The 11695-nt window shown below is 51.1% G+C and overlaps 1 protein-coding gene across 1 annotated transcript; it reads right to left on the bottom strand.

Annotated features, from left to right (window-relative positions):
• Positions 1–2484: 2484 nt before the first annotated feature.
• Positions 2485–9333, bottom strand: CRYBA4 (crystallin beta A4). The gene is made up of 6 exons (XM_049619575.1): positions 9319–9333; positions 9082–9132; positions 8327–8445; positions 6554–6695; positions 4396–4538; positions 2485–2807 (listed from the first exon to the last, which is right to left on the bottom strand). The coding sequence occupies exons 1-6, from the start codon at positions 9331–9333 to the stop codon at positions 2660–2662; spliced, it is 618 nt and encodes a 205-aa protein (XP_049475532.1). The 3' UTR covers positions 2485–2659.
• Between the last annotated feature and the right edge of the window lie 2362 nt (positions 9334–11695).

Genomic DNA, 11695 nt, shown 5'->3' with positions numbered 1-11695 from the left:
GCTGTTTGCAATGCGCGTTTGGACGTCCACGCGGAGGTGCCCGGGAGGCAGTTGGACATTCAGGGATCAAGTTCAGACAAGAGGCGGTCGTAGAGATAAGCACCCAGGAGAGTCTTCGCCCCCCCACCCATCTCCTATCACCTGCCCTAGAGTCGTTCCTACCCATCCCAGGCCGGCAGCCCACAGGCTCCCCCGACTCTCCCAGGACGTTGTAACCCATGGTGGGTTCATCTGAGAGTAAGGACTTCACGTGCCTTGTTTACCACTCCCCGGGGGGCCTGGCGCGCAAAGGGACCCCGACAAATGCTGGTCTGAATGAACGGGACGACCCAACGAGGGGTTAAGAATTACCCAAGAACAAATGTTCCCAAACACATCCCTCCCCTTCCGGAGCCGGATAATGTTATCTTTTCCAGCAGGCGGCTCGGACCCCACCCTGTCCGGTCTCTGTCCGACTGACTTACAGCAAAGGAAGACACTCCGGAAAAAAGAGCCAGAGGGCTTATGACTGTTAAGGCAATCTACATAATAAAGAAACCAGGGGTGGGGAGAGAGCCAGAGAGAGCGCGGAAAGGGAGTTTATTTCTTTGTTTCAGAGACCTCCCTTAGGGGGTAGAGGACTTTAGGGTAGTATGTGAGAAGGAACAGGGTAAAGACAAAAGGGATATGAGAAATGTCGCTAGGGGAGAGAACTGGCCCCCTTCACACGTGGCTTTAAAAAACACAAACTAAGGGGGCGCCTGGGTGGCTCAGTCACGTGATTTCAGCTCAGGTCGGGCTCTGCACTCGCTGGGCACGGAGCCTGCTTTGGATCCTCTGTCCCTCTGTTTGGCCCTCCCCCACTGGCTGGCCGTCCCGCTCGCTCACGCTCTCTCTCTCTCTCTCAAAAATAAGTTAACATTAAAAACATAAAAAATAAAACACTTGTGTACTAAGAACAATTTAGCAGGAAGATAGCAATCATCAATGTAAGTTCACCTACGGTGCCTGGCTGGCTCTGTCGGTACAGCGTGTGACTCTTTGTCTCAGGGTTGTGAGTTCAAGCCCCACATTGGACTAACAGATTAGTTTTAAGAAAACACACACACGCACACAGACACACACGCACACACACCTAATAACAGAGTATCAACATTCTGGAAAAAAGAAAAAAAAATCAGGAAACAAAAATGGATAAAACTGAAGGGAGAAACAGATAAATCCAGGTTATTAGTAGGAGATATTAACAACCCTCTCTCAGTGATTGATAAAAATCTGAGTTAAAAAAATCAGCAAAGTGGCACCTGGGTGGCTCAGTCAGGTAAGTGTCTGACTCGGGCTCAGGTCACGATCTCGAGGTTTGTGAGTTCGAGCCCCGCATCGGGCTCTGTGCTGACAGCTCAGAGCCTGGAGCCTGCTTCAGATTCTGTGTCTCGCTCTCTTGCTGTCCTTCCCCTGCTCGTGCTCTGCCCCTCTCTCTCTCTCTCAAAAATAAGCATTACATTTTTTAAAAAAAATAAAATAAAATCAGCAAAAATGTACAAAAATCTAACCCGCATTTGCCAAAAACACTAACCAACCTCAGCTTGACCTAATTGACACTGACAGAACGCTATACCCAACAACTGCAAAATTTAAACAATTTTCAAGTATACATCCAAGTTTATCAAAAACAGACCATTTGCTGGACGATAAAATAAGTCTGGATTCATTTTAGAGTCTTGCAATCTTACATTGTTCCAATTTTAGTATGTGTACTGCCAAAGCGAGCATGAGTGTTGAAATCTTATACACTGTATTCTCTGACCACAGGGACTTGATAACAGAGCAATAACAATAAACTATCTAGAAAATCCCAAGGGGATAACATGCCTTTATTAAAGGCAAGTTCTTTATTAAAGAGCCCATGGGTCAAAGAAGAAATCACAAAGGAAAACAGAAAATACCAGACTGAATGATAATGGAGACATGTCCAGTTCAAATCTGGGGGGAGCATCCAAAGCTGTGCTCATAGGGAAATTGATAGCCCTAAATGAATATATGGCGGGGGGGGCGGGGAACAGGGCCCAACATTAATGACTCAAGAGACTACCCTTAAAAGCCACAGATGTGGGGCCACCTGGGTGGCTCCGTCAGTTGAGCGTCTGACTTCGGCTAAGGTCATGATCTCGCTGTTCCCGAGTTCAAGCCCCGCGTTGGGCTCTGCGTTGACAGCTCAGAGCCTGGAGCCTGCTTTGGCTTCTGTGTCATCCTCTCTGTTTCTGCCCTTCCCCTGCTCACACTCTGTGTCTCTCTCAAAAATAAATAGACATTAAAAAAAAAAAAAAAGAAGCTACAGATGTGGAGAATAAAGTAAACCCAAAGTAAATAGAAGCAAGGAAATACTGAAGAGAAGAGTAAAGCTGAATGAAGGAAGACACAGGCAAATGATCAAGGGCACCAACCAAGCAAAAGACCGGTTCTTTGAAAGGATTAATAACGTCGGAAAGCACAAGATAACACTAGACCTTCTTTTTTATTACTTTTTGTTTTTCGTGCTGACTGTGCCTGAACTGGCTCACATGGGTGCTGGGCTCACACGGGGCACAGGGGGAGGCAGAGGAGAGGGCACGGAAAGACCGCCACAGCCCCTCCGTCCAGACAAGCACGCGTTGGCTCCTCAGCGCCGGTCCCCCCCTGCTCACTGCTGGATCCTGCGGACGCTTTGCACCAGGAAGGTCTGGGCGTGCGAGCCCCACTCTCGGAAATGCTTGTAGTCGCCCGAGTGGTGATCACACTCCAGCACATACTGAAAGCCTCGGTAGCCGGGAAACTGGGAGCAAACCCAGCTGGGAAAAGGAAGAGGCAGACGGTTACCCTAGAGAGGCATCAGCGAGGTGAGCACACGGGGGACAAAGGGACTCGCTACAGACACATTTCAGCCATCCTGGCCTCCCTTCAGTGCCCGGAATGTGCCCTGCTCCCCCCACTACTGGGCCTTTGATCATGCTGTTCCCTCTGCCAAGAACACCATTCCAGCCATTCTTTGCCTGGCCCCCCGCCAAGTTGTATTTATCCTCTGGGTCTCAGCTCGTTCTGAGGACTTGCTTTCCAAATCAGGCCACAGTCTGTTATGGGTCCTGGGTAGTTCTTGTATAATTAGACAATTATCAGATTATTTGTAAAATGTCAGCCTCCTCCACCAGCAGGTGAGCTCCTAGGTGTAGGGGTGTGTGTGCCTCGTTCATTGGGATTTCTGATTCCTAGTGCAATGCCCAGCACAGAGGAGGGGCTAATAACTATGGAGGGAGGGAGGAAGGGAGGGAAGGAAGGAAGGAAGGAAGGAAGGAAGGAAGGAGAAAAGGAGGGAATCCTATTCCTTTCCCTCCTTCCTTAGCCAGAAGCCCTTCCAAGGAAACGGGCTACGTTGTTTCAATTCATCGACCCCTACATTGTTCAGGACCGGTCAAGACTCGGTGTCTCACTTTCTGAGCTTCTCTTTCTTCTTTGGCAAGAGAGAAGTGGACCCAAGAACCACAAGAGGTTCATCCCACTCACAACAAGATCCTCTGACGCTTCCTGAGAAAACTTGAAACCAAAAACCAAAACCAAACAAACAAAAGCCCTCCCACCTTCACCCCTGCCAAGAGCCAAAGGGCGCCTAGAAGGGGGCGGTATCGTCCTCCCCAAGTGAAGACCTCACATGTCAGGCCTCACCTGCCAGCCCCTGCGGGAAAGGGTGGGAAGGGTCAGTCCGTCCTGGGCTAGATTTGGTCACCCAGCTGCTGCTGACGTGGAACACGGTGCTTGAGCCACACCTTTTTCTTTATGGCTGGACATCCCTTCTCTCCTCTTCTGGGGAGAGACCTCTGCCACCCTATGCTACCTCCCAGTCAACGTGGGAAAATGCTCATTTGGTGAAGAGCATGTGACCCTTCCTAGCCAGTTAGACCACCCACTTCCTGCAGCATGACGATTGGTTCAGAGTCGAGCACATGACCCAAATCGGCCCAATGAGAGCCTTTCTGAGAACGTTGGGTGGAATCACTGAGAAAGAGGCGCCCTTCCTGGGGCGGGCTGGGGTAAGAAGCTTCACTGTTGTCTTTGCATGGGGAGAGCTTGCCTGAGATTATAGCCCCAGTGAGACAGACAGAACAGGAAAGAGAGAGCCCTGCTGTAGCACCTGGATCCAGCCATGCCTGAAGCTAGTTACAAGGGTCAATAAATATCCTTTGGGAATAATGTCAGGTTGATACGGGAATCTACCACTTGCAACCCCACAAATTCCGCCTGATACCTCCCTGTGCCTGAGTGTCCTCCTCCGGATTGTGAGCGTCAGAGCCCCAAAGTCCCCAGCACACAGTTTTCACAAGAGGTGTCCCTGTCCCACCCAACAGCCTCTCCTTCCCCGCCAGGCAGAGCCTTGGATTCACTTACGCCCCCGAGTGGACATGGAAGGAGCCCACTTCATTGCCATCCCAGCCCATGGCCTGGAGGGAGGGGTAGTCATCGCTCAGCTCGCCTTTCCTGCCCAGAAAGTTCTCTTGCTCGAAGATGGTCAGCCTCGAGTCACGATGGTTCTGTAGGCAAGGGAAACTGTCAGGCCACCAGACACCCAGCTGAGAACCAAGGAGCCCCTGCTAAGCCCCTGCCCTCGATCCCCACCCCCATCAGCCTTCCTTGCAAACCTTTTGGAAGGGCAGTAAGGCAGCAAGCACCAGAAACCTTACAAGGGTATAGCATTTGCCTTTCCAGAAATGTACACAAGGAAAAAGAAAGGAAGGAAAGGAACGGAAAGAAGGAAAGAAAGAGAAAGAAAGAAAGAAAGAAAGAAAGAAAGAAAAGAAGGAAGGAAGGAAGGAAGGAAGGAAGGAAGGAAGGAAGAGATGGAGGGAGGAAAGGAAAAGAAAGAAAGAAAGAAAGAAAGAAAGAAAGAAAGAAAGGGAGGGAGGAAAGGAAAAGAAAAGAAAGAAAGAAAGAAAGAAAGAGAAAGAAATGGAGGGAGGAAGGAAAGGAAAGGAAAGGAAAGAAAGAAAGAAAGAAAGAAAGAAAGAAAGAAAGAGATGGAGGAAGGAAAGGAAAGAAAGAAAAAAACGAAAGGAAGAGATAGAGGAAGGAAAGGAAAGGGAAGGGAAGGGAAGGGAAGGGAAGGGAAGGGAAGGGAAGGAAAGGAAAGGAAAAGAAAAGAAAAGAGAAAAAGAAGGATCAACCTGAATATCCCACTAGGGGATCCGGTGGTAGACGGAGGTAAGAAGAGGACTGTTGAGATCTGGGTTCAAATCCTGACTCTCCATGTACCAGCTTGGACATGTCACACAACGTTTCTCCCCTTTTGCCATACCCCTAAAATGAAGCTAATCACCTTTCCTTGTCAGGTTCGTTTGGAGGGCAAAATGAAATCGGAAGCTGTAAACTGTGTGAAATCAGGGATAGCATCTGTCACAGTCCACCATGGGTCCCTATATCGGCACAGCGCCTGGGCCATTGTGGAATAAATACATGAGCAAATGAGTTTACTCACACCCTGAGACACTAGGGAGCCATGAACAGCGATGCTGTCAAAGAGATTTCATCACCCAGGAGGATGACTGTGATGTATTTGCCCAGGGAGAAAAGCTGGCTTCCAAGCCTGACGTTTGTTGTGTTTCCATCTTTATAACAAAGTTACGAGTGGGCCTAGATACAGAGATATAGACGATATAGGTGTATAGATACAGACACAGATGTCAGTATCGATTGGGACAGGCAGAATCTGTGGGTAGCAAACAAGACCAAAGGAAGTCTCCAGCACCTTTACGACCGGGCTTCTGTCTCAGAGGTGTGGAGATGAGAGACTTTTCTTACTCTGCCATATCAGGTGTTTTCCTGAACTCTGGACGATCAATGATTTTTAAATTAATAAAAGCTGCCTTTGGAGAAAAACAATACACCTTTTTGAGCTTCGGCTGTTTGGTCTGTAAGATGGGGATAACAGTGCCCACCTCCACCCCCGACTCCATAAACAGTAGCTAAAGCATACAATCAGGAACACTGGTAAGGAATCAGGAGCAAGAAATAGAACCTTCCTCACCATCTTATCTGCCAGTATCCCCGAGTCATGAAAAGAGGGGCACCAAACACACAGGGGCTCAAATCTTAACCAAAGTCGCCAAGGGCACAACATTTGCACCTGTCTCTGTCCAGATGTTACCCATTCTTCTTCCCCACGAAGTGGCCCCACTTCCAGATGAAGAAACTGAGGCTCAGAGAAGGGAGGGAAGCCTTGTCACACGTAAGTGACAGGAAGATGGGGGTGCCTGGGTGGCTCAGTGGGTTAAGCGTCCAATTTTGGCTCAGGTCATGATCTCACAGTCAGTGAGTTTGAGCCCCGTGTTGGGTTCTGTGCTGACAGCTCGGAGCCTGGAGCCTGCTTCGGATTCGGTGTCTCCCTCTCTCTCTGCCCCTCTCCCACTTATTCTCCCTCTCTCTCTCTCTCTCTCTCTCTCTCAAAAATAAATAAACGTTAAAAAAATTTTTTTTAAGTGACAAGAGGATGTGAACTCTGGCATATTCTGTTCCCAAGTCCCCACTGGGACGAGGTGGTGGCGGGACTCACAGCGCAGGTCACCGGTCGGAAGGAGGTGAGCCTGTCGGCTGGGTAGGCAGTGTTGCCGCTCCAGGCATCCCAGGACGGGTACTCGCCCCGCTCCAGCACGTACTGCTGCCCTTGGAAGCCAGCGTGCTCGTAGCCTACCCACCTGCAGGCAGAGGGTAGAGAGAGCAGGAGGTAAGAGACCATTCGTCCCAATGCAAGATCAGCGGTTATCATTTAGGAGCATCGAACAACGTCTAGAGGCATTTTTAGTTGTCACGCTGGGAGGAGGGAGGAGAGGGTGTCTGCAGGGAGAGGCTAGACATGCTGCGACACATCCCGAACGCAGAGGTCAGCCCCCATAACACAAGTATCTGGCTCCGGACATCCACTGTGCTCAGGTGAAGAAACCTAGTCCAGACCCTGTAGTCCACTGCCTTGCTGTGTGTCCCTCGGGTGGGGGAACTGCTCTGTGCCGGTGCCTGGCCATCTTGCATGCGGTCCTCTGGGCCGTGGAGACACAGCTTCATCACAGGCTGACCTAAGCCTTGGTGGGATTGCTTGTGATCCTCCAGGAACGCGGGGAGACAGGCAGTCTTGTGAGGAGCGGCCAAGGACCATTCCCACCCACCTCCCTTTCTTGAGAAGGCTTCCATGAGACGATTACTCTCGGGGTCCCTTGACACATGGGACTGTCCACCGCCCTCCACCCTGCAGAGTCTAGCAGCGAGCCCCAGCCAAAGCGTGGAGCGGCTCCCCAACAGCGGGGCGCCCACCACACTTGCTGTCACCCGGCCCCTTCTGGCGTCATCCTGTGGGACCTGAGACGCGGCAGCCACCATGAGGCCCTTGCTTTCGCTGTCTGCATAAGAAACAAGCTGTCGCATGTAAGTAATGAACCTGAGGTTATTGTCTCCCCCCCCCCAGCAAAGCCTAGCAGTTTGCTGGACACAGCCCTGGACAGGTCGCTGTTCCCATCTGACCCTCAGTTCCCCATCTGTACAAAGCAGAAGCTAGAAGAGTGTTTCCCCGGGTGTGAGGTGCATAAATACCCCAGATAACCTCCGTGGCACTCACGGGCATAGTCTAAAGTGACTCCGAATCACTTAGAACCTTGTTCTCCTTTCAAGCTACTTCCCAAACTTTTAGAAACTTCCATCTACTCTCGTAGCCACTAGCCCCAAGTAGCTAATTAAATTCACACTTCTATTAAGTTAAATTAAAATTTTGGTTTTGGGGACACCTGGGTGGCTCAGTCGGTTAAGTGTCTGACTTCAGCTCAGGTCACGATCTCACGGTCCATGAGTTTGAGCCCCGCGTCAGGCTCTGTGCTGACAGCTCAGAGCCCGGAGCCTGCTTCAGATTCTGTGTCTCCCTCTCTCTCTGCCTCTCCCCCGTCGCACCCTGTCTCTCAAAAATGAATAAATGTTAAAAAAATTTTTTCAGTCCTTTAGTCGCACTGGCTCCAAATAAGTTCCCAATGGCCATATGTGGCTTTCAATTTACACAAAAGAGGGACATTTCAGACCCAACACTTGGTTCGAAAGATCTGCCCCTACAGGGCTGCCTCATCCAGTGGGCAGGCTCTGAATGAACGTTGCCTTCTGCATTTGGGCAGTGCACAACCTGCTTAACCTTATACCACTCCCCAGCACTTCAAACCCAAGGAAGGCACACCGGTACCGTTAGAGTCTGGGAAGTTAGGGCCTAGAACATTCCTTTCTAGATCCCTTCCTGTCCGCCCCCATCCCAACTCAGATCCGCGCCCTCCCCCCCCCACCCCCAGCCCAGACTCACGCTCCGCTCAGCACTTTCAAAGATCGCACAGTCTCAAAGCCAAGCTCTAGCACACTGGGGCACTCTGCCGTAAACTCATGCCTCCGGCCCTGGAAGCCCTCTTCATCCCACACCACGATCTGTGACAGAGGGAAAAGGTGAAGACCAGCCTCAATCAGAGTCCGGTGGGGGGTGAGGGATTAGGACCTCACCCCAGGACTAGGGGGCGGGGGCGGGGGCGGGGCAGGGATCGCAAACTCAGATGTCTCCGGGAGCCAGGTGGGTGAAGAGGGCGAGGGCCGCACCCTGGAAAGCACAGACCCTGCCAAGGGGTGGTCTCAGGTCAGTGCCACCTGTTTTTTGCCACCTGGAGATGCCGGCCAGATTTTCCAGTGTCTCAAGACCATCACTGTATCTGGACTCTTCTGTGGACCCTCTAGGTTTTTAAAGGCTGATGATAAATTTGGAAACAAACGCATTTTAACACAGAGGAGGCCGAAGAAACCGTGCCCAGAGACTGTGTGCAGTCACCTGTTTGCCACTGTGTAACGGTTAAATCTGGGGGCCAGAAGACCCAAGTGCGAATCGAGACCCCTGTGTGTAACCTTGGGCCAGCCCGTTCCCCTCTTTGGGCCTTGATTGCATGCTCTACAAAATGGGCTCTCATAACATGCCCCCAGCGTGAAGTGGGGATTCAGGGGAGGAGGACTGAGGGGGTCGCCCATCTCTGCGGCCCCACCCCCACTCCTCAGACAGCACCCCGTGGGTCTGCCTACCTTCCAATGTCCTGTGGTTTTGGTGCACTGCAGGGTCATGTTGCCAGCTTCCTGGGCAAGAGAAGAACATGATAAGCTTCTGGCCCGCCCCTCCGCTGTCCCTCTGGATGCTAAAGTCCCGTTTGGGCAGGGTCGGGAGCCAGATGGCGTCCAGATGCGATGGGGCCCTGTCCTCTTCCCATCTGTGACTAACATCATCTCCCTTACTTCCATTCTACACACCATCTCACAACTCACCGTTCCGGGTCCCATTGCCTCTGAGCCCTGCTCGGTATTAATTTATCTGCTCACTATGGGAAATTCTCTGCGGCTGCCAGTGGGATGCATCACTCCAGCAAATGCCAGCGTGCTAAGTTTGAGAGAGCCCCCTCCCCGCAAGAGGACACCTGACCCAAAGAGGCGACTCTCACGGTGGCCACTGAGGCAACGGGACTGTAGGAATAATTCTGCTTTTAAATGAAGGTAGTAGGTATTGGCCGTGATGTCTGGGGCCTGACCTTGGTTAAGGTGAGGATGACCTTCAGCATGGCACAGTGACATCCCCAGGATGGGAGACCTGGCCTCCCCACCTCCCACAGTGCTCGCTCGGAACGTGGATCCCACCCTTTCTCCAAGCCCGGGACTTACCAAGACGGACCCAGAGAATATGCCAGAACATGCGGGGACCAGCCGAGGTCAGGCTCTTATAGGCAGGGAGGGGAGAGGGCCCCTGGGAGACAAAGCTCGGACTCAGCATGTGAGCCACCGAAACAAAAGCCAGTCCTGGCTGAAGTCCCAACTGAGAGGTGTCAGCAGCGTTGGCTGTAGCTGGAAGGGAGAGGGTCAGGTGGCCTCCCTCAGGGATCAGCCATGAAGAAGAGAAGAAGGGGAAGTTCTACCTTAATCAGCTCCATGAGACTCCTGATTGGAGCAGGAGAATGAGCACTGGACAAGGAGTCCAAAACCCTCACCCTTCCTAGCCGTGTGACCTGGGGCGGGTCATTTCGCCTCCATTTCTGCCTATAAAACGGGACAAGAATAAACTATATCACGGGGTTGTTGTGAGGTTATGTAACATGCCTACCACAGGGAAAACGTTCATCAAATGTCTGTACATTTCCTCCTCCCCCACCCCCTCCTCTTCCAGTAGGGGTAATCAGGGAAGGCTTCATGTCAGAGGTGGCATTTAGCAAGACTCTGAAGGCAGGCACGAGACTCTGAAGGGTGAGGAGGATGTATACAAAGTGAGCTTCAGGGAATGCTTTTTCTAAGCAAAAGTGTAGAGGTGGGAACTTGGGAGCATATGTGCGAGGAAGAGCCAGTAGCCCAGTTGAGCTGGAGTTCCAGGACCCTGAAAGAGGGAGCCCGGCACGAAGGCAGGCAGGGGCCAAGATCTCCAGGACCCACAGAGTTCAAAGAGGAGTCCAGATGGTTCTGTAGGCAGAATAAAGGAGCTGGTGGGTGTGAACGCTGCTGTGCAAATAAACCTGTCAGATATCCGGGGGGGGGGGTAAGATTTGCTTTGGGTAACCCGTCCCCACACTCCCACCCTCTGAGGGCTGACCCAAGAGGGGCCACTGACAGCGGAGAACAAGTGTGGCTGGAAACCAGATGGCTCTGGGTGAAATCCAGCCCTGCCTCTTAACATCTGGGTGACCTGGAGGATGTCTGATCTCAAGTTCATGGCCTACAAAATGGCAACATTAGCTCCCTCCAGGGCTGGTTAGAGGCAGCCTTATCAAATGCGTGACTCTGATGAAGGGCTATCACGAAAGATAAAAGGCCAGGGACGCAACCTCTGCGGCCAAGCAGCCTGGGTCCGCACCTCCCTTTACGGGCTGGAAAACTTGAGCGTGTGGCTTAATCTCTCTGAGCCTCAGTTTCCCCGTGTACAAAATGGGTATGAAGAATAAATTGGGCTCAGCCTAAGAGATAGGGGTAGTGTGCAGATAAGTGTGATTACCCATGAACAACACTTGCCGCTCCTGAACTGAAACACAGAAAGCATTATGCACCTCCTCACTGTCATTATCATTGCTAATAATAAAGGTGATTACTATGAAGATACCCGTACCCCCGTGTTTATTGCAGTGTTATTCACAACAGCCAACACGTGGGGGAAACCCAAGTGTCCACCAACGGATGAACGGATCAAGATGTGGCGTATAAACATGGGTATGACTTAGCCATGAGCAAGAAGAAAGTTCTGCCATTTGCAATAGACAGAGAAAGACAAATACCGTATGATATCACTTATATAACATGAGATCTGCCAAAAAAAACCCCAAAAAAACCCTCGTAGAAACAGAGAGTAAAGTGGTGTTCCAGGGCTTGGCCGGTGGGGGACACAGGGAGATGTTGTTCAAAGGGGGCAACCCCCCTTGTAAGATTAAGAAGTCTGGGGACCTAGCAAGGTGATTGTACCTAATGATATTCCATCACGTACTTGGACGTTGCTAAGAGAGTAGATCCTACCTGTTCTCAAGCACAAACAAAACAAACAAAGCAGCAACACACGCCCGTGCATCAAATCAATACACTGTGCACCTTATACTTACACAAAGTTATGTGCCAATTACAGCTCAATAAAGCTGCAAAAATGACTTCCTATTAAATAATTCTTCATGGGGGGGGG

Source organism: Panthera uncia, assembly GCF_023721935.1.
Source record: "Panthera uncia isolate 11264 chromosome D3 unlocalized genomic scaffold, Puncia_PCG_1.0 HiC_scaffold_8, whole genome shotgun sequence".
Lineage (NCBI taxonomy): Eukaryota > Metazoa > Chordata > Mammalia > Carnivora > Felidae > Panthera > Panthera uncia.
This window is presented reverse-complemented; position numbering and strand designations above follow the sequence as displayed.